The sequence below is a fragment of the Rissa tridactyla genome, chromosome 2 (genome assembly GCF_028500815.1).
Source record: "Rissa tridactyla isolate bRisTri1 chromosome 2, bRisTri1.patW.cur.20221130, whole genome shotgun sequence".
Taxonomy (NCBI): domain Eukaryota; kingdom Metazoa; phylum Chordata; class Aves; order Charadriiformes; family Laridae; genus Rissa; species Rissa tridactyla.
Window position 1 is genome coordinate 143,998,250 of NC_071467.1, and position 22,846 is coordinate 144,021,095.

General features: G+C 40.1%; 1 protein-coding gene across 2 annotated transcripts; it reads left to right on the forward strand.

The window, feature by feature from the left end:
- The first annotated feature begins 7,612 nt into the window (after positions 1–7,612).
- On the forward strand, positions 7,613–22,560 carry SRI (sorcin). 2 transcript variants are annotated; one of them, XR_008465000.1, is made up of 9 exons: positions 7,613–7,733; positions 8,857–8,940; positions 11,899–11,968; positions 12,705–12,748; positions 13,958–14,105; positions 14,269–14,382; positions 14,897–14,955; positions 15,608–15,749; positions 18,008–22,560. XR_008465000.1 is itself a non-coding variant. In XM_054192411.1 (8 exons), exons 1-8 carry the CDS (start codon positions 7,683–7,685, stop codon positions 15,632–15,634), a joined length of 597 nt encoding a protein of 198 aa, XP_054048386.1. In that variant the 5' UTR covers positions 7,613–7,682; the 3' UTR covers positions 15,635–16,259. The 2 variants fall into 2 exon arrangements, 1 of the variants encoding a protein (XP_054048386.1); XM_054192411.1 differs by lacking the exon at positions 18,008–22,560 and having other exon boundaries at positions 15,608–16,259.
- The last annotated feature ends 286 nt before the right edge of the window (positions 22,561–22,846 follow it).

Genomic DNA, 22,846 nt, shown 5'->3' on the forward strand with positions numbered 1-22,846 from the left:
TCTGGAGAGACTATGCTTAAGCTAAATCCTCAGAAAGCCATACTAGGTAATACGAAAGGTGATGAAAAGCACCAGAAATGAATGAAGCCACAAAACCTGTGGATGAAAGCAGAAAGGGAAGAGGATGGGAACATCCTCAGAGAGTTACACAAACAGACAAATCCAGAAGAGTGTGGAGATGACTCTGCTTATCCACAGCTTTGTTGGTTTCACGAGGGCTTTAGCCAGCCATGGGAGCCCACCCACGGACAGACACTGCCCAGACTGGGCTCCTACATCTGACAGCACCTCCAAACTTCAGAGCCTTTTTTTTTAGTGTTTGCTGCCACCAACCGATTGCACTAACTTTTGCTTAAATAAAATTCAAAGGGAACCAGAAAGCTTTGTTGGAAACTTGCAGAGTGCTCTTAGACAGCTCAAGGCGAATTCATTCCTGGATGTAAGATGTTGAGCATGCACAACACAAATGCAAAGCAGCAAGGGATCGTTAGCACCACGAAAGATTCCCGGAGCAAGCAGATTTTATTAAAATATGTATTGTTGTTAATGACAATATACAGTTATCAGAACAGAAAAAAAATATATTCTGTGGCTTTTTTTAATTAGAGAGTCCTAAACTTCTGAAGCACAGAGTACAGCAACTGACAGCCCATCTGGTCTCTTTACCCTTTTGCTTTCTCAGAAGCCTCATGCACAGTTTCAAACAACATATGTCTATGCTTTTACTAAGAGGTGACGTCGAGCCCTTATTATTTTCCTGAAAATTCTAATCATTTTACATAAACAACATGGAAGAATCACCAGTAATGTACATATTAACAAATTAAGAAAGGATTCAGCTACAAAAGAACTGGACGAGAAAGAAGCATCAATATGATGACCCAAAAAAAAGTGTCCAAGACACGTGACAAACCTGAAATATGAACAACCTGTATAGCATCAGCTGTCCTGATAGCCGTGGTATCATGTCCTGAAGCCTGATGCACCAAATATGACTGTTTTGATACATTATAATACATAGTTGGCTAATGATTACTGACTTTATTTGACTAATCATGACCTCATGTGTAGATAGTGCTCCCTCATTCTAGGTGGACAAAAAGATTCTTCCCATATCACGTAATCCTACCCCAACAGAGGGAGAAATGTTCCTTGTGATCTAGTTCATATACAATATGGCAAAATGGAATACTTTAAGTGGCAGACTTATAGCTAATTTTAGAAATTACACTGCTTAACCAACCTAGTTATTCAGAACTATTGCACCCAAACATTTAGATACTAGCCAAAAAGTTCAGAGTGGGTTTCCAAAAATATAGGCATGAACCTGTGTTAAGTTTTTTTCCAATAGAAACGCCTATATATAAAATCCTAAACCACTGTTAGATATTTCAAAAGGGAGCTTCACACAAAGAATGGCTCAGGAATATTACAGCCCCTATTAGAGATCAGCCCTGAGACCCAAGGAGCTGCTCCCACAGCAGGTACCTGATGCCTGTCTAGGTGGGTTCCGTTTATACCTTTGGCTGAGCTTATGTGGCAAAAAACCTAAGTTAGAAAACCATTACGCATGGGCTGATGTGCCTGTATTAGAAGTACCAGTGTGACATCTGGTGGGCACTTTTTGGGTGCGTTAGCAATAGGCTGATTCCTTCAATCTTTAGCGACTCAGAAAGGTCGTAACAAACAAAACAAAAGGAGCAAATAAGCTCCTATGAGGAACAAAGAAAACAGCATGGACTGTACATGTGAGAAAAAATATTTACTAAAGCCGCAGCCAGAGGAGGAAATTTCGTGCTTACTGGTATTGCTTAAAGAGTGTACTCAAGTATGATAAAATTTTGTGACAGGAACTGCAAGTACCTGTCTCATGTTGCCCATTTGGGGATGTGTGTTGCAATATTTGAGGAATTTTCAGCACACACCCTGCATAGTAGTAGAAACAGTAAAAAAACAGGCATCAAGAGGAGATGTCATGATCAGGAAAGTGATTTTTCTCTGCAGGGTGTGGCACATCTTTTTCAGTTCAGGCATGCTGAAACTTGTGATTTCCCCCAATGCTAGAAACTCCATTGCATCATTTGTGGTAGTGAGGCACTTAAACAAGCAAATGAAAAATAAACTTTATTTTCCTGGAGTCATTTATTTGCATGCTACTGAGGCAAAACAGGTAAAACGGCCCAAGACATTTCCCCAGTAATTCTGCCAGTCTCATCGATTATGGAGCCTAGAGGCTCGAGAAACCCAGGAGGCACGAATGAGAGCCCAAATGGACTTCAGGCACCTAATGGGCAACAATCACAAAATTTAGACACCTGAACCACCAATTTTATGTTCTATATGCTGGCTTTCTGCCCAGAAGTACTGCCCCAGAGCTGACTAACCAGCTATGAGCTTATTTCGCACCTACCACCATTTTGGTACTCAAGCTCAGCATAATTCCTAAATGCTCCAACAGAACTGAGCTCAGTGCGAAACACGGTGGGGAGAATAGCACACCACCAATTTCTTGCATAATTAATGCACACCTAACCCCTAATGCTTAGGGGTTTCACCCACAAAGTGGAAAAATGAGGTTTAGGCTACCTGAGAACAAGCTAGTGCTCTAAATTCCTAGCTGAAGGGAACTTTGTAAAATAACATGCTTCAGCTCGTGTATTAAAGCAAAGCTAACGTGCAACTGAAAACTCAATCGAGAGAACAAACAAGTGGGATCTTTTTCTTTAGCTCACAGCTCATGCATTTCAGGCTTGGCCTCCTGGACTATTTCTCCATTTTCCATTAGATAGCCACAGGTTTTTAAAGAAATCATTCAGAAAATAGGGAATGGAGCCAGGAATACCCTCTTGTAGCTGGATACCCACAACACTGCTTCAGAAGAAGCAGGCTTCGCAGCACTTTCTATCCACCTGAGACTGGGAGTTTTACAGGCTAACACTTATCTTCCAGCCAGCACAACCGAGTCCTACTCTATCAGAAGGTAAAGTAGCATAATATACGTTCTGATTTATATCAGAATGTATATGCTGACACATATGATTGTAAAAAGTGCTGTACAAGAGGGAATCAGACACCCTATTGCTGAACTTGTTCGGTGCTGCGATCATTTATATGCAGTTCATTTTCATAGTCGGGCTTCCGTCTGGTGAAAACAGAGCAGACCTGGGTCCTGAACCCATGTTATTCAACCAAAGGATTAAAGGGGCTTGCATGACTCGCTCTAGTTCTCATCAATCTGTTTTAAATTGTACAAGTTTTTAGTACCGAAGGTTTTGAAATAAGGTACATGCTAAAGGAATAAGGCTCAGTTGTGAAGTGATAGGCAAAGTAAGCAGAACTATAAATGTCTTTTCCAAGTCACAGCCATGTGCCACTGTTATCTTCAGGTATCTTTATAATGTAATTACAACTTTAGCTAAAGACCATCTTGGGAAGCATCCGACTGCAAGCTGTAAGATCTTAGAAATTAATGTTGTTACTGAAAAACTACATTTTTGCTTTAATTCTGTAAAGATCTCACGCCTGGGGAACATATATAAAACAAACTGCTATAAATATAGCACAAACTGCTGTATTTATAATGAAACAGATATGTTAAGTTGTGTTATTGTACTGCATTGAATAAAACCTTATTGTTAGCCTCAAAAATCTCATCAACAAAACCTCACTAGCTGCACCACCCACAATGAAGGTTATCTTGTCTTAGGCCTTCAGTGATACTCTTGCTGATGCCCAGTGAGTGACGAAAAATTCCCACAATGCTGAACACGGAGGAAATGAAGAAGGGAAGGAGTATGGGGTAAGGAAGTTGGTCACCAGTGAACCATCTGTTAGAGTTTGGAGTTAGGAGGGAAAAGTAAGTCTGGAAGTCACACGGGGTGGAAGAAAATTCAGGTAGCTCAAACCAGACAATCAAAATTTATAGAAACTTCTACTCTCCATATTCTCTTTACCTACAAAGTGACAGAAATGCCTTCCTTTTGTCCCATATCCTTGCAAGTACATTATTTGATAATTACAACATAAAACTTGGCTATTACAGAAAAAATCTGTGTACAAAATAACTGGCTGCAGAGTATAAATAATGTGCAGTAAATAGAAAAAGAAAGGGTGGTATCAAAGAGAAGAAACAGCAGCATAAAAGTGGAGCACCACACATTCTGGGCACTGAGTGAGGCATTGTATTAAGGACTTCTGGTCTGTACTGTATTTACCTTTCTACTATTTGAATTTATGCCTCTTCTCAAGTTATGGCTATTAAAAGGGTAAGGAGACTATTTTTTGTCCCTTCCTAAGTAATATACTTATCCTTAAGTTTTTATCCCCTCAGCTGTGCTAAGTAAACAGTTCAGGAAATTTGAACTTTACACTTTAATTCCCTGTCCCCTCCCTAGCTTCTTTTGTTGCGCTTCCAGAAAGGAAAAATTCCACACCCGGCTTGCCAGGGAAGCGTGACACCTCAGCACACCACCACTGAGCTCCCAGCCACTACACCAGATGGGAACGTAACTAGGAGCATGCTGTGGCTCCAGGCTTTCAGTTCAGGGCGGATGAATGCCCACAGCGTGTGCAAGCTCATGCCAGGGTTAAATGTATGCAGACTTGGTGGGGCAGAGGGAGGCAAGAGGGGCAAGCAGAAGGTGTGACTTGTAGTGGGTTTATGCTGGCCTTTGTTTGCTGTGAGAAAGCGTGGTACGTACAATGAACGTGACCTGTGATCAGATATTAAGGCAGTAATGCTCTATTACTACATCTTTGTTTTGAACTCCTTCTTAACATTGTATTACAAAGAATCCAGCAAAAGCTATGGAATGTAAACTGCACACATAATTTTCATTTTCTAAACAAAATTATTTTACTTGGGTCTTTTCTTAGGAAAATATACTAATTATCTCAAAAAAGGCAATAGTACTAGCATTCTGTGTTGCTTGACTTCTGTCTTCCCACTAGAGGGATTACATATTCTTTGAGATCTGCAAAATCAGTAGCTATTTATTCTACACAGATTTCTTACTGGTGTATTTCTAATGTGATGATCTTATTGTAACTTAAAAGGTTATCACAGCTCAGTAGCCCTTCAGAAGGCAGATGTGTACTCGTTAATCTCCTCGAACAGCATTCCTTTGCAGCCTTCCTTTTCCTCGGATAAAAACTGAATAAACAAATGCACCGGTGCAAACAAAATGCCTACCCAACAAACCATATAAAATACATCACTTTGTTACATCTGTCTCCTAGGTCTTTTCCTTATGTGTGGTTGAATTTAAATAATCTTGCAAATATTAACTACTGAGTGCAGTGTTCATTACCAGTAGTTTCAATAGAAGCACTGCAAATGGAGGATGACTAGGTGTTTATTCTGAGTTCAAGCACAAAAAAAAAAACCCAAACTTACGAAACATGTCTACCTTTTCTACACACCTACAGTTGTACAGTTTTAGTATCTTTATCTACCAACCGGTCTGAATCTTATCTGCTTTTTTCTCACTAAAGGAGTTAAAAATTCCTTCCTATTATCTTTAAGCTATTTGCAATACGTATCCACTATTTGACATTTTGCTTATCGGTGTATAACTCTTTAAATCTTATCACTTACATTCTTTGCTACTTATTTTCAATCTTGCCAGCCTTTAATATTTTTATCACTGTACCTAGTTCCTATTTTAATTTGGAAGGCTTCTTGCCCAGACGTTGATACATGTATGGTAACGAGGTTCAGCACAGTGTCTCCAATAACCTACACTGCACATGATTAAGTCCGGTAAATAAAACTATTTGACCACTGCACAGTTTGGTATCAACAGTCACTTATTCCAATACTCTTGTGAGGTATTTCTTAAGCCAGATTCACTACTCTGTTTCTCAGCTGCCCTGAAAAGATGAGGTTTGTATACGCTATCCTGTGTGATGAAGGTATTAAATAACTATTTGTCTCTTTCATTTGGCAACTCTACCGAATACTAAATTTCACAGACCACCACAGTACTTGTTTTCATGTTACTGGCAACTATTAACAGTATCAGTGTAATTGGTGCTGAAATAATAGAAATACATGCTATATAGATATTGTCTGAAAGTCCTGTTTACTGGATGACTTAAAAGCTGAGAAGGTAACTCAGTTTGAATGGAAAGTTTACTATAAATTAGTGTGATTAAATTAATAAGGTCCTACACAAATTCATAAAGTTCTTCAGAAATTATGCCAACAAACAGAAAATAAAATGTACGCTTTCAGACAGTAGACCATTTACCCTGCAAGGTCTCAATCAGTAGATTTGTTTCAATAATCTCTGACCCTCTTGCAACTTCATTAAATACCTCTCAACATGAGGAAGTACTAATATTTTGCAAATAAACAGTCTGGCTCAGACCAAGCTGCATCCATTTCAGCTCTCATTGTTTCCTGGGGTACTGAAGCAAAGGGAGTCAGTAGGATTAAAGCACGGGTTGTACCAGCGAGTTCCTCCAGCCTGGAGGAGGCTGTTGAACCAAAGCTGAGACAACTCCAGCTAATCTCCAAAACCTCAGCTGAGCACTGCTGGTGGGACCCAGCACGAAAAGGGCTTCCTAGCTCCAGCTGGACACTGGCATTCCCTCTCCTTCCTTCCTGTGCCAGAAGAATTTAGACCTACAGACTCAAGAGAAAATTGTACAGTTTATCTGTTTTCTCTCCTTTGGGACCAGGGATAGGTGTTCAGACTTTGGAGACTCTACAGTACCAAAAAAGGACATGTTTAACATAACAATGCATTCTGTGATACGCATGCACAAACTACTGACTTTATAGGCTTTATGGCCTTTTTCATAGAATTATACAGTAGTTAACAGATGGAAGGGAATTTAAAGATCACCTAGTTCCAACGCCTCTGACACGGGCGGGGACACCTTCCACTAGACCAGGCTGCTGAAACCCCCCAACCAGCCTGACCCTGAACACCTCCAGGGTGCTTTCCTGATTTTTGTAAATCACAAATGGTCGATTTTAAAATAACTTGGCACCCACACAAGCGATTCACCGGTAGAACACCTTCAGTGCTTTCCCAACACCGCAGCGGGTAACAGCGCGACACAGCCGGCCCCTGTCCCTTCCCCGGGAGCCGCGGTCCCCGGGGCGTGCCAGGGACACCGACACCTCCGCCGCACCGAGCCTCGGGGCTCCCCACGGTCGCTTCTTCCGAGCCCTGCGGCGGGTACCGCGGGACAGGCGGGCCTAAACCGCTCCCCTCCGCCCCACGCCTGCCGCCGCGGCCTCCAGCCGCCGCGACACTCCCCGCCCGCGTTCCGGCGGAGGAGAAGGAAAGGGGAAGCACGAAGAGGAAGGTCCCAACCCACCACTCCGTCACGGACAGACCCTGACGCACCACCGTGCCGCCCCGTTACTGAGGGGAGGAAAAGCCGCCTCCCGTCCGGCGGCCTCTACCACCCCGATGGGGGGGGAGGGGGGGCGGTGTAGACGGGGTGCAAGAGGTGGTCCCTCAGCTCTCGATGGCGCCGTCTTGCACTGTCTGGCTGCGCCGGTGGCTGTAGGCCGCCGCTTGCCCCGCAAGGGTGGCAAAGCTTCCAGCCCTGGCCCTTTCCGAAGCCCGCGGCCCGTCCCGGTCCCCCCCCCTTCCTGGCCGGGTGGTTGCGCCCGGGCGAGGCCGGACTGGCCGGGGGCGGGGGGGGGCAGGTGCCAGCCGACGATGGCGTTTCCCGGGCAGCCGGCACCCGGCGGCGGTTTCTATCAGGGCGGGGTGAGCGGGGGCTGGCGGGACTCAGGAGGGGGCTGCGGTGGCGAGGTAGCCTGGCTGAGGCCGGGGGTGACTTTCCTCCCCCTCCCCTGAGGCCCCCTCTGGGCCGTCCCACCCGGGGTGAGGGGCGCCCGCTGTGGCCCTGCCCGGCCGCAGCGCCTCCGGGAGGAGTTGGGGTGGGGGGGGGTGGCGGCTCTCGGCCCCGCGGCGGAGGTGGGGTTGCCTTCGCGGGCTCTCTGAGGCGGGGGGACGTCGGTTTTCCGGCTCTCCGAGGGGAAGCGGTGAGAGCCGCCTGAGGCGGGGCTCTGTCCGGCCCTCCCGGCGGCCTGCCCGCCGCTCCTCCGTTCCCTGAGGCGGCTCCGGGCTCCGCCGGCGGGAGGGGGAAGACGAGAGGAGGCCAAAACCCGGCAGGTGCTGCCGGTGGGCGAAAGTCGCTTCTGGGGGTGTCGCTCCCCACGTTTCCCCCATCCCGAGCCAGGTCTTGTGTCTAATATAAGGCTGTTTTCGCTTCCTGGGGCCGGTAAATAGCTAAGCGGCTTCGAAGAGCAAGGTACACCCAATCAAACTCCGGCCACTTCCAAAAAAAGGCATATTCTTATCTCGGGAAAAGAGATACAGATTCTGTTACACAGATTGTTGGTTCAGCGCAGTCAAACAGGTTTAACTTCTGTCACTCCATGATTTTCGCTTAAGAATCAATGTTACTTAAAGATTTCCATGCTTAATGCATATTCTTCCAAGTATTTTCCCTAGAGATCGGTCTTGCTCAACTTTTTTGAAGCACAAAGAAAAATCCGTAGTGCCTTATTACTTTTATCTTCGGTACCCCGTTTTCTGCTTATAGTAGACTGAAATTCAACCTGGATGAGATATACCATCTAGGTCAGTGGATTGCTCCTGTGCAAGGTTTTACACTGATCTGCTTAAATTGTAATAAATTAGTATATCAATACCAAGATCGTGTCGTGGGGGGTGGTTGATTGTTTTTTTTTAAGGAATTTCTTTTTTGGTTTGACTTTTTTGCATGGTGTGTATATAAAAGTTAATTCTTAAGTAGAAACACTGCAGTTTCTTAACAGATAACTGAATCATTATTTAAAATTAATTTTCTTCTTGATTTCTAAAGTATGGAGGAGCTCCAGGAGGACCAGCATTCCCTGGACAAGCCCAGGATCCTTTGTATGGTTATTTTGCTGCAGTAGCAGGGCAGGTAAACTTATAACATGTTATTTATTTCTGTTTTCTGGGGACTAATTTCTACATTAGCTTTTGGAAGGAGAAATGCCTAGTATTTGCAGTGGGGAAAACTGTTGTTTCAAGTTTAAAAAGAAACAGAATGGTTTTACTTAGCCTATCTGCTACACGTCGCTGTATAGCTACACCATATAGCTATATACACGCAGTAATTACAGTTTGAATAGTGCTGTTGGTTTCTATGTAGTGTGTGTATGTGTGTGTAAATGCGTACTGATATATACACACGTGTGCATGTACACGCTATATTTCCTATGTAAGTTTATGTAGGAACTATATAGTTACATTAAATGTTGTAACTGAATTGTGGCTCAGCTCTGGATTGGGGAATGCTGCCAGCTTCAGGAGAAGCCAGAAACAATGGGAAGCATGGGCTGTGAAGATGGCCTGGCTAAAAGCAGGAAATGCTAATAAGAAAGAGGTCATTATATGATCTTAATAGACTCACAAATGGAAAAACAGTCTTGTGTTCTGCCAATATCTGGGTTTGCTGGTAGGATAGAGTGATTATGTTAGAGGAAAAAGCACTCACAAGTTCGATTGAGGCCTTTCTTTTTTCTTCCCTTTCATTCTGCACTGCATTTTTATTGTATTTCTTTAACATTGCTTATGAAAATATGTGGACTGTGTATTTTTGTAGTAAAGGGGAACACTAGAATGACCTTTCTGTAGTGAGGCAAGCCTCGCTGGTAAAGTGGAGCCCAAGCTAAATTCTGCCGAATGTGCTGACAATTTGCCTGCCAGCTGAGATGCCTCTGCATCCAAGTGCCACCTGGATGTGTGCCAGGAATCAGCAGAGCCAGTAACTGATGCTGTAAAAATGAGTAAGCTCCTAGTGTAAAGGGAAAGGGAGGTAACAGCAGACAGCATGCAGCCCCATGGAGAAGAGGTGTCAGGAGGTGGACGTCAGCAAAGCATAGACTGTTCTCAGGCTTCTCAAGTGAGGCTTGGGTGCTGAAAACTGGGGAACCAGGGAGCTAATGGGTATGATAAATTAGCGCTTAGGAGTAGTTAAGTTAGTACTCTTAAATACTTTTTATTTGTAGAAATCATTCCTTATTGAAATAATCCGTGTAGCTTTTGAAATGTTGTCCTTGAAATTGGAAGTCAGTTTCAGAGACCAGTGGCTGTGCAGAAGTAAAAACCCTGTAAAGAGACAGTGAAATGGAACAGATAAATTATCAGTTGCTTTTACAGCCATCCATGCAAGCCTGTAAAAAGCCACATCTCACAGTTTTCCATGAGTACTTAGTATAGAATTAGTAAGGTTTTTGGCTATGCTGCAATCTGCGTTGGTTTTATGCTTATATAATGTTATCTCTGATCTTACTTTGAAGTAGTTTACAACAGAGATCTTGTCTTAGATTTGAGGAATTAGTTTTCTTTGTTTACAGAAGACAGTCAAAAGTATTGTTTAGAATCTTTATTAAATTAATTGAGTCTGTTTTTGTAGGAAGTGATAATTTTCTTTTTTTAGTCTGTTAGCAAAACCCCTATGCCTTGTATAGTTTAACTGCTTAAGTTCTACTTAAAAAAAAAAAAGCCAAGCATCTTTTTGGTAATGTTAGTCATGATTACAAACCGTGCTTTTCTGTCTTCTTGCCTATTTTAAAGTTATGCAGATCCTGCTTTGTTTCAGAAGGCACAAGGGCTTTGAAGAGATTTACTGCTTAATATGCACGGCTGTTTCAAATATCTCTCTTTTTTTTTTCTTTTTTCTTTTTCCCCCTGTGAATGTAAAGTTTTAAATACATCTCTATAGTTAGACTGGAGTAGGTAGGAAGCAATTTTGGTTTTAGCCGCCATTAATTTTACATAGAATCAAAACGTTGCTGATCTTTTTTTCAGACCTTCTCAAATATCATTTAACATATTAACTACCATTTTTCCTATAAATAATGATACTTAATTTCTGAAAGTTACCTGGCTGTGCCATTCCCACTATGACATTTAGTATCTTATCTCTGTTCTTTAGAAAAGAAGAAAAAAAATGCTTACTGGATTTAAAAACATTAGGAAGATGCTGAGGCAAATAAATTTGTTCAAATATAAAGCAACACTCTTTTCCCTATTTAATGCTTTACAAAAGTCACATCATTTCTATATCTACAGATATAATGTTCCATCCTCGAATGAGGTTAAATTACACTCAAACTCTCTGTGAACCAAACTTCATGTTGGGTGTGTGAGGAATGTGACCTAGAATTCCAGCGCATTGCTTTCCATGAATTGGCAGTTGCTTTCTCTGTTTGGCCTCGAGCGGGATGCATTGGGAGTGAGTCATTTTCCAAACCATGCAGATAGGTATCTTTTCTGGGTTTGTTTTGTTTTTCTTTCAAAGTGCTTTGCTTTCTGCTTTTGTTTGTTCTGCTAACAGCTGCCTAGTCCCAAAAAAATTAGATTTGTAAGTCTTAAGGCTGTCTTGAGAAGAGGGTCTGTATAATCTGGGTTCTAGGTTTCCTACTGTAGCAGTGAGACCATAAAGGTATAATCTAAAGTGACTACAATACCCACTAAGTTAAAATTAGTACTTTAAGGAAAGCTGTCTTTCTGTTCAAAATTTTGTGCCTTGGCTTCTCTGCAGCTGGCTCTCAGGTATATGCTACCTCAAGTATATGATGTGAGTTTGAGGTTTTTTTAAAGTTAAGTTTAGAGCAAACCTGCCAACCCTGTTCATTTTTTAGTACTTCACTAGATGGGAAAGGTAGTAGATATTGCAAAAATACCAACTAAAGAAACATCATTCCAGATATGGGTTATAAAAGTCAGTTTCTGTCATATAGCGGACAGGTCATCAGTTGTTTTTTGAAGGGGTAGCTAATTTAATGTCACTGAAAGGGGAGTGGGTACTGAGAATAATCAATCTGGGGGAGGGAATTAAAACAAAAGCTGATACATCTTCTGTTATCGAAAGGATGGACAAATAGATGCTGATGAGCTACAGAGATGTCTCACCCAGTCAGGGATTGCAGGAGCGTATAAACGTAAGTTAATGATTTAAATAAATCCCCAACCCTAAAGCATACTAACTCTTATGCCATCTACTAGAAAATACTTGTAATTGTGCCTTCTGCAGAGGTGTGGGTTTTTCTATTTGCATGGTGGAGGGGCTTTCTTTCCATATGGACTTCTTTGAAACGTAAATTCTCTATACTCAGCTTTGTGCATGTAAGACTTCCCTTCTCAGCCTCCTTAGTTCCCCACTGCTGAGCTGGAGAAGTGTTTTGTTTTGTAATGGACAGCCAATTAGTAAAAAGATGTTTTGCTTTGTTTTTAAATTGAGCTTTGATGTTGACCAAAAAATTCTGTGTCAGGACTCCTCTGTCAGGATACCTAGTGTTTGGTTTTTTTTACAAAGTCAAACTTCTGTGAGTAAAACTGGCTTCCTCAGGTGGTGCCTATGGTGAAATACAAACAACCACTTTGACTGAAACCCAAAAAAACCTTTATGGATTGAGATAAGAGCAAATTAATTTTAAATATAACTTGAATTGCCTCCAGGTTGTCTGCTGTCAGTTTTTCTAACAAGTAATGATTTAAAGCTCTTATTTGGATCAAAATATGGTATGGCTGTATACAGTGGAAGCAATTATATAATATTTTATACATTATAATATATTATCAGTATCTAATAAAAAGCAATTTAAAATGTTACGTTTGGACAAAGCTAAAAGTCAGTCTTTTAATATAACTTATTTTTCCTTTTTCTAATTTAAACAGCTTTCAACTTAGAGACTTGCAGACTCATGATCTCAATGCTGGATGTATCCTTTTCTATGAAATGTAAACATTTTTACATTATGTAAGCAAAAATAATAGGGTGCCCAAAATTTGTGAAATGCTTTGTAATTCCCATTCAGCTCTTACTTGATAAGTATTATGATCATTAGAATTGGGGAACTACAAAATTCCATTCTTATTAATTTTACTGGATGAAATAATAATTGTAATAAATGAGTCTCTCAGTGACTGATGTTCTTACAACAAGTGGTGTCCCTCTAAGCCTAGGGAACTGTTTCTTCATTGAATGCATGAAGAGTCAGGTCTGGCAGCCCAGAATAGAGTTTTGTGCAAATTGCTCATTCTGCTTTTGAAATTGGACAACACTGTTGATGTCCTTCCTAATGAATTTAGCATTTAGGTTGCCCAGAGAAGTGGTGGAGGCCCCATTCCTGGAGATATTAAAGGCCAGGCTTGATGAGGCTCTGAGCAACCTGATCTAGTTGAAGATGTCCCTGCTTACTGCAGGGGGGTTGGACTAGGTGACCTTTAAAGGTCCCTTCCAAGCCAACACATTCCATTCCATTCCATTTGTACTGTACAGCCTGAATACAATATAAGTCACCCTAAATCCTGTTCCTTGAATGAATCAGGTCAGTATCTAATGAGATGGTATATGGCATTCAGCAGTAGGACCTATGGAAGACTTAGGTAAGGAATCTTTGGAGTTTTTTAGTCAAAACTTAAAATGTCATGTTCAAATGCTTTGCTGTTTAAAAAGGAAAAAAAACAGAAATGAAATGGGAAGGATTGTGTTAGCTCACCTTGAACAAACGGCTTAGAATGCGAGAGTACTGATATTATTATAACTTAAAGTAATTTTTCATTTTGCATCTGTTTGTATTTCGTCTGTGTATTTTATCGATAACAGTTACATTGTGGCAGGTAAATGAGAAGTGTGTGAACTAAGTTAAATTCACAAAGAGCAAATAGTTTTATCAGGTTGCACTGAGAAGTGGGGAGAGCAAGTTCTCTGACCTTTGGTTTTGGTTGGTACTATTATCTCTGCGCTGTGGGATGCTGTAGTTAGTTTTCTACCAGAAAAATCAATAATAGTAAAATATTCTTAATATTGACCATCAAGAAAGAGCTTTTAAGTTCAGATGATAAAAATACAAATTTCCATTGGAGAGAGGGTTGGGTTTTTTTAAACTTTTTAAGTTAAGAAATGTTTTCCTTAGCTTTGGAATCAGAGGGATATGTCTGGCACACTGGGATTTAATGAATTTAAGGAACTCTGGGCTGTGGTCAATGGCTGGAAGCAACACTTCCTAAGTTTTGACAACGATAGAAGTGGTACAGTGGATCGTCAAGAGCTGGAGAAAGCCTTGATGAATATGGGTAAGTTGTGAAAAGTTCTTGCTTCTGACACTGACTTACAGCATTTCCCAGTACCAGTTACTGACCAGTACTGCAGTAACTGACATGTATTTCCAATTAAAAATGTGTTGGGGTTCTGTGAACTTACCTGTCTTTTCAATATATACTTTTTATTTGCAAATAGGATTTAGACTGAGCCCACAGGCAGTGACTGCAATCACAAAGCGATACAGCACTCAAGGAAAGATTACATTTGATGATTACATCGCCTGCTGTGTGAAACTCAGAGCTCTCACTGGTACGCTGGATTATAGCCTTGTTACTATCATCCCCATAATATATTTTTATTTAATAAAATCTGATTACTCAGTTATCTCAAGTTCAACTTTTATGTAACACAGAATAGGCTAATTTCAATGGAGTTTACAGGCAGAACTGGAACAATTATAAATTATGATTTTTTTTTAAATCCCCATTGAAAAATCCATTTAAAACTAATGCAGCGTTTATTCCAGAGGCTAGAAGAGTTATGTTATCAAAATTGGGAAACTGTATTTATCAACATATGTTGTATATGATAAATGTATATGATAAAAATTAAAATGTATTTATCCTATGGTTATTTATCATATTTAATATGACAAATATTAAGAACTGGAAATTAAGTCTTGGAATTAATTGCAGTGTTCTTCCTGAATTCTCATTCATGTGACTTGGGGAATTTAATGGAAGTAGAATGCATTTTAAAAAAAAAAATTGTTAACTGTAGTTTTTCTTACCTGGTTTCTGTTTTGTTTTCTTAATGTTTCCAGAATGTTTTAGAAGAAGGGATACAACTCAGCAGGGTTTTGTGAACTTCCAGTATGATGATGTAAGTGAACTTTAAGGAATCCGTTAAAGTTACAGGGTAAAACTGAAGAAAAACTTAAAACTGAAGACAAGCAGTAATGATGTGAGTTTGTGCCTGTCTTCCCCATGCTTATGGCATGCTGAGAGAACAAAGGTTCTGTGTTTTGTTGAGTATTGTCTCAAAAAGTTTTCACATAGTTTATAGAGTTCTGTAAAACGTCATGCATTTTTGTCTGAGCTTCTTACCAATGTGGCTCAAGAAGATTTAAGAGGCTCCATGGCTGGCTAACATCACTTTCTGTGATTTTTTTTTTTTTTCTTGTATTATATTAATGCTTGGTAGGCATTTTTCCCAGGAAAGGCTGGGGGAGGTGTGGTGGGGGACAGACACAAATCGTACTTGGTCAGGTTTGTAGGTCTTGGCTTCCTGGCCACATCTGCGCAGGAAAAGGACAACACTAGATTCAAGTATTTATGGGGTTTTTGTTGTTATTATTAAGGAGATGTTTTGTTTTAATTAACTGTTAGCTAATTTTCATGTTTAGTTTCAAAGCTTTGTTGTTCATGGACTGAATTTGTTTACAGAAAAGGGTAGTGACAATGGGTATTTTAGAAGAAAAAGTGAAGACTTGTTCTCTACCGTACATCTAATAAGTGTTTATTCTTTTTTTCAGTTCATACAGTGTGTTATGAGCATCTAAATCAAAAGGAAGCAAGCCGTGGATGATCATGATTAACATTCCAGTTTGTGTTTTGCTTTGCCAAATCTTACAATGATTGTCTTTCTCAATATTGGAAATTGCATATTTTATGAAGGTATCGCTTTACACACTTGCATTTTTTTAGTTTTGACGATGACTATAAAGTACTCACATACTGTCTACTTTAATCTTCAACCTGTGACTTATTAAAGATGTTTTTATTTTCATAAACTTGCAATTCACTATGTATAACAAATTATGCAGATAGTAAGTTTTTCTGGAGTGCAGCTTCCCTTTTCCTGTCTTAAACAGTATCACGTGTAAGATGATACATACTCTTTTGTCTTTGATAGCATAAGACACATGTACAAACTGGAAAAGCTTTTGGAATGATCATTTTACGCGGGTCTGTTAGAACGTCAGTAAGTTTAAGTTGCTTATTGTGACAGCTAGCTCTTTTCAAGATGAAGTCTGAGTGTAAGACCACCTGATAGAGCTTCAGGGATGCGACAAAACATAGCAGAGAACTCCTCCAGCACTGTGCTCTTGTATAGGGGGCTTTTGTTCCAATAAGGTTCTTGCTCCGTTTGTGTCACTATATAAAACACTTTTAAACATACAAAAACTCCACTGTGTCAGTGTATACATTAACTTTCCCTTTAACAATGTACTTTTAAGCTGTCAGACTTCAGTTACGTGTAAATTAATGTTTCTATCTATCTCTTGCACTTTAAAGCCTAAAAAGTAGCCTTTCCTGCCTCTATATGTGAACTAACATACAAGGGCCAAACCCCGCTTTGAAAAATTACTGTTATTTCAGATCATGGCAGTAATTGCCAATGCTGCAGAATTTACATGAAAGCAGATACCGAAAGGCAAGACTTCTCTGCCTGAGATTTTTCAGGGGAAAAAAAGGTGGTGTTTTTTTTTATTTGGTGGGGTTTTTGGTTGATTTTTTTTTTTTTTGAGGGGAAGATTGACATTGTATGGGAAGACAGAGCAGCATAATTGTATGGAGGTAGTTCAAACTTTTTTCCAGTTAAATAAGTTAATGAAATTTTTGTTAATTTTGTCACTTCTACCTACCACAGAGGAGTGGTAGCTGTTCTTTTGCTAACCTTGTAAATGCAGAGAATGCCGGAAGAATGTTAAAAGGAATATATTTCTTATATTAGTGGTTTAGAGCACTTTTGGGGAGGAGCCTTTGCACTAAGGAATGAAAGCAAAACTATACCTGCATGTGTGTATATAGATACATATGTGTGTATGTCACTGGACAAACTCACAAAATCTTCGGAGCAGAAATCTTAATTGAAGATACTATTTTATACCCTGTCTTGCCAAGAATACTGTAAAATCTAGGTCTCTAGTTTCTGGGCTGTAAATTCAAAGCTGGCTGGTCTCACTTCAAGAAACAACTAGTACTTACCACTTACTTAAATTCATAATCCTTTGTGTATCACTTCTAGTTGCATTTCAGAAGCTAGTTCTCTTTCTGCCCTCAAAGATGAATTTTAAAGGCATAAACATGATTGTGCTTCCACATTCTGGTAATTGTATGCTGTCCTGTTGCACATAAAGTTGGGAAACAGACATGGACAGTTACAGCAAGTATTTCTAACAAAACGACCAAAGTCCATAAAGGTTTGTCTGACTGAAGCAGCCAACATCAGTCCTGTTGTAGTTTGACATTTTGACAGCTGATGAAATTAGTAAGAAGCAAAGGCTGTTCTTCCTGTAGGGTTTTGATCAGACCATTTTGCATAAATCCAACGTTCATCCTTACACTGTTAATTTTACCCTAAAAAGGATGAGACGTCTTTACCAAAACGCTCATTATCTACACATTTCTCTCATACTTTTGCTTAATTGTGTTTCTGGTCTTGTGCTGGGTTTGGCTGGGCTGGAGTTAATTATCTCTGTAGCAGCCCATAGGGTGCTGTGCTTTAGATTTGTGACTAAAACAGCGTTGGTGACACAGCAGTGGTTTAGCTGCTGCTGAGCAGTGCTTGCGCAGTATCACAGTCGTCTGCGTTTCTCACTCTGTGACCCCAGTGAGTAGGCTGAGGGTGGGCAAGAGGCTGGGAGGGAACGCGGTGGGGACGCAGCTGGCCCGAATGGACCAAAGGGCTATTCCGTGCCGCATAACGTTGTGTTCATCACTAAACCTGGGGCAGGGGTGGGAAAGTCTCTCCAAAGTATCTGTTGCTTTGGGACCAGTTGGGCATTGGTCTGCTGTGGGAGGTGGTGAGTGATTGCCTTTGCATGGCTTTCTCCCACCTCTTTTTTTTTTTCCTTCCTTTATTAAGCTATTTTACCTCGATCTGCAATTATTTTTTTGCTTTTGCTCTTCCAATTCTCCACCCACCACAGGCCTGAAACTACTAATGAAAGAAAACATCAGGCAATAATGAATATAACGTTCTTGTAGAGAAGTGTAACTTACTAAATGATCTGAGACCCCCCTGGATGTTCCACGCTCCTGTGCAGGTATGAAGTTATCCAATAGATCATGAGAATTATTGATGAAATAATATGTGGGAGTAAAATCGTGCCTACAAATAAAAGCTTGACTTGAAAAATATGTTCAGCTTATTTTGCATACTTTTTTTGTATTTTTTTTTTTTAATGAGAGGCAAAACAGGTGTCTGGAGCAATGAAAGAGGAGCAATAACAAACATGCTAAGTCTTTCTCAATTTATTTCACCAGGCTGAATTACTGTTTTGTCACCAACCAGCTGCTGGGCAGTGAAATGGTGCAAGAACAACAGTGTGAACTAACATTGTTTTTTTCAGGGATCTTCTTGTAATCACAAAACAGAAAACTGAAAAACAAATGGCTCCAAAACCAGGAACAAGTTCTAGCTTAGCCAAGAAAGAATGGCTTTTTGTTCTCCGTGAGCATTTCAAAAATCCATGGTATTCACAGGGACTGATAGCATAAATCATCTTTCATGTTTAGATATAAACTAAGATAAAAATATGGTTACTAAGGAGTGACTACAGAACTTTTAGCTAAAAAAAAAAAAAAAAAAAGGCACCTGAAACCTATGTGAAAATTGCTTCTCCATTAAGAGTAGATTCCGTGGGCAATTTGAATATGCAAGTTACCTGCTTTAGAGCTACAGCTCAGAATTAAGGGTTTCCCTTTCCCAGAAGGCACACTGGGAAGGACGGTTATATGATACTGAGTGGGGTGATTGGTCTCAACCTTTGTGCAAACAATTGGGCATAGTTTAGAACTATTTTTTTCTAGGCTGCCCTCACACGCAAACCTAAGGAATGGTAATTTTAGATTTGTCTTGAGAACAGTAGAACCCTAAGACAAAGACTGGGAAGGTCACAGGATCATTTTCAACCCTGGAATTGGAAAAAATAACATCTGTATAGCCTTTTTTTTCTATGCATACAACATCTTTTTTTACCGAGACTATAAAGTAGGAAGGGCTAAACGTAAGGACTTAGGAGAACAAAATCCACGCAGCAGTCTTTGTCATTGAAAGTCACTTTACTGATGTTACAATATGTCAGTAACATTGAAAACCACAGGCATTTGTATTAAATACTCTCATCGAAGTGGATACTGTGATGCTGTTATTAAAAGTGAGGAGGAATTTAGAACCCCAAATTACAATGATTTGGTTTTATAAAAAGCAACATTTTGTTTAGCTACATGAAAGCCAGATTCATTCACTTCAACAGCCCAATGCCTGTAATGTTTATGACAAAAATATCACACTCAAAGCGAGAAAGTTGTAAATTGCAATGCTTCATTTTGGTGTTTGTCAAAATCTTATGTTTCTATTACGTCAGGTATGTTCTTTAAAGGATTTTAACAAGCAAGGACAACATTATGGTATAGATTGGTTGGTTTCGCTAATACTAGCCCAGCCCCAGTGGTGAAACACAACTCTCCTTGCCTCTCTAAATGTTTTACCAATAAGGGCTAGTATGAGTGGAAAAAATAGATAGCTGCTTTTTTACAGCAATTAGCACAAAATGAAGCTGGCAGAGCCAATTGGTGTATACACCACCCCAAAAGCTTTGCTGAAAGAGCTGGTCATACTGTAAATAGTGTTTTCTCAGGCGGATTAAAAATTCTGTAATGCTTTGCTATTCTGAAAAAAATATTTTGCATTTATGCAACAATAAAAATAAGTACTGTATTCTATATAAAACACTACCTATTGTAATATATCTTTACCCTTAAGAAAAGAAAAATCAGGTTATATATTCACAGTTTGAATATGTTCTGGACTGTATTTCCAAGCAGAAAATATGCAGAGTCTTTATACAGGCAGTGAGCAGGAGTCCTTGTACCAATAATCAAAATAAATCAGCATTTACTGTTATACGGAGCCTTACGATATTGCATGATTAGCTGCTAGCACCACTATACTTACAAGGTCAGTCAGGCCTATATACAGAACGTCTAACGTGGTTGTAAAAATAGACTCTCCATGCTAAAGTTAGAATATATAAGGTCTTAAGGCCTCATGTTAAGATACCTTTTTCTTAACCAAAACTTTATTTTTTTATTCAGAGGAATACAGAAACAGAAAAAAAAAATAGCTTGTTGCTTTGACATTTTATGCTTTAGTAATTAAAAACAGTGTAAGACACCTATACTTCTCCCTTAGAGAATGTGTTTAACTGCTCTGTGCTTACTTTCCCATTTCCTCATCTCATTCTGAGTTACACTGCAATTACGGTCTGTCTACCTAGCAGAAGTTCTTCACCAGTTTAAAGCTGGCTTAGCTAAAGGGATTTTGAAACTGGTGTAGATTGGATTTTAGAGAACTAAACCCACCAGCCCTGACCAGGTGAGCCAATTTTGAAGTCAGGTACAAAGTTTCTCAAGTGTGAGCAAATAACCACATTTCTGTGTTCTGAACTTATTTTTACTCCTTGTTTTGGTTACTGGGCTGAGATAACGTAGTGATGGTGACTGTTGTAGTGCTTTTCTAAATAGTTGCAGAAAACTTGTGGAACGACGAGATACCACGTGCTGGGTGTATGAGCCACTGTTTCCAAAGCTTCAGTTTACATCAGCATCCATCCTTGAGGCACCACAAATGTTTTTCATAAGCTGACTTGGAAGATACTCAGGACAAAGGAGTTTTTTAGTGTAGATGATAGGCATTACTTAATTTCCTGTGGAAATCCCACTTGAAGTGTCCCATCTGTATTGCAGCTATGTCTACTCACGCCATTTCACTGTTTCCTTTTTTCCTGCTCTATTAGGATAATAGTTCTGTGCACACAGGAACGTTACCCCACCATGCAGTCGTGGGATAACAAGCTGTACGTATGTGTGCCGTTTACTTGTATTTGTCTTCGGGAAATCTCATCACAGTCAAATCCCATATTGCTGATGTCTTACATGGTTTGGAAGCCACACAAATTGTCTGATGGGTAATCCATTCTGGACAAAAAACTGGCTTCAGAGGAGACCAGAATGCTCAAGCTCTTTAAAAATGAGGTAAATAATCTCACACTGTGGTTGATAACAGTGTCCCAAACAGTCTGCTAATGACACAGATAAATAACTTAGAGAAAGAAATGGATGAAATAGGACACAGCACAACTTTTAGGTTCACGGACTTAAGCCTTCGCAATGCGAGGGTGAAAGAGACGCAGGATGGCTGAGCCACCAAATGGTTTTACCAGTGCAAACTGCACGTAAGACATGAGGCTCCATCACCAACCTACCTCTTGTAGCGAGAGCACAAGATGTATTAACAGCCCCAGAAAGACCTTATCGAGGCCATCGTGTGGAAAGGGGACTAACTTGGCAGCTTTTTGATCTTAGCCAACTAACTCAAGAGGCTGTTAGTGGGTGTAATTATCATTCATGGAAATGCTTTTCAGTGGGAGCAGAACGGGGATGGAAGAGAACAGGAGCTTGCTGAGTTTTACACTGGAGCGTGGTAAGTTTGCTTACAACAGCTGGGTATGGGACTCAATGAAGGAGCAAGTCCTAAGAGCCTAACTTCTTACCCTGTGGGATTATGGAGTCTCATCATTCTTTCACATTGCATCCTGTCCTACTCACTAGTGAACTCATTAACAAAACAACTGCAAATTCGGTCAGAATTTGTAGTATATGCATGCCTGTAATAGCGTATGTACCTATTCTTAGCTCTGGTTTTGAAAACGGTTGTCACGTTGGTGTTGACAAGACCACTCACTTCATTTAAAACCAGCAACAGGGATTCAGGTAAGAGGACTTCAGTACATGAGCTACTGACACAGGTTCTTTCTGATTTTAATGCAGGCTATAGCTCAATTTGTTTATTAGCACAATCTAATGAGTACACCAGCCTAGCACGTTCAACATCTCATAAATCAGGAACTCTTACATCATTTGGAAGTAGCTATCTTCAAAGTCAAGTCACACTTCAGATAACTGGCAAGTAGTGACTTAAGTTCACAACTTAAGCAAAGATAGGCTGTATAAAATTATCAACCTCCTTAAAACTACTTACTCAAATATAACAAAACTGTATGTAAATTATCAATCATCACAGCCATTTCTGGTATAGTGCCTGAGTGTGTTCACCAAAAGTCTACAGTATGGATTACTGACGTTCTTACGTTAACAAATCCAGAATTAGCAGGTACGTTTTTACTTGTCAAACTGCAGCACCATTGTGCAGCATTGTTATTTGGATATGATCTCTGTTTTCCAGTCTCCATCAGTTAGTCATATTATTTTAAATTATACAAGATTCTTCTCCCATGTTGAAATAAATACGTAACACCAACTTAAGTGTAGCTCATCCTGCAGGTCCATATGGACGAGTACTTCTATTTGAGAAGAACTGATAAACGTCCCCGCTTCAACAGGCATCTACAGCATAGCTGGCAATAACTAATTCATTTATTAAAATAAAATAAAAATAAAACAAAAGCATGAGTTTCAATGAGTGAAAATGACTGAGCTATCTTACTGATGATACAAGTACTCTGTTTTAGACTGGATGAGGTATTATGCGGCAATTTATATTGCTATTGCCAGTGTAACTAACTACAGTGGATAAAAATATTTGCAATCTTCAAGGTTATTAATCCGGCAGCTTTCCAACACGCTACATTTTAGAAGTAGGAAACCACAGAATGCAAGCATTCTCTCCGTCAGCTCCACTGGCTTCGGAGGCTCGCGCAGCTTTGCCACTTCACGTCTTGTGCAACAACAAGGTCTCCAAGTTA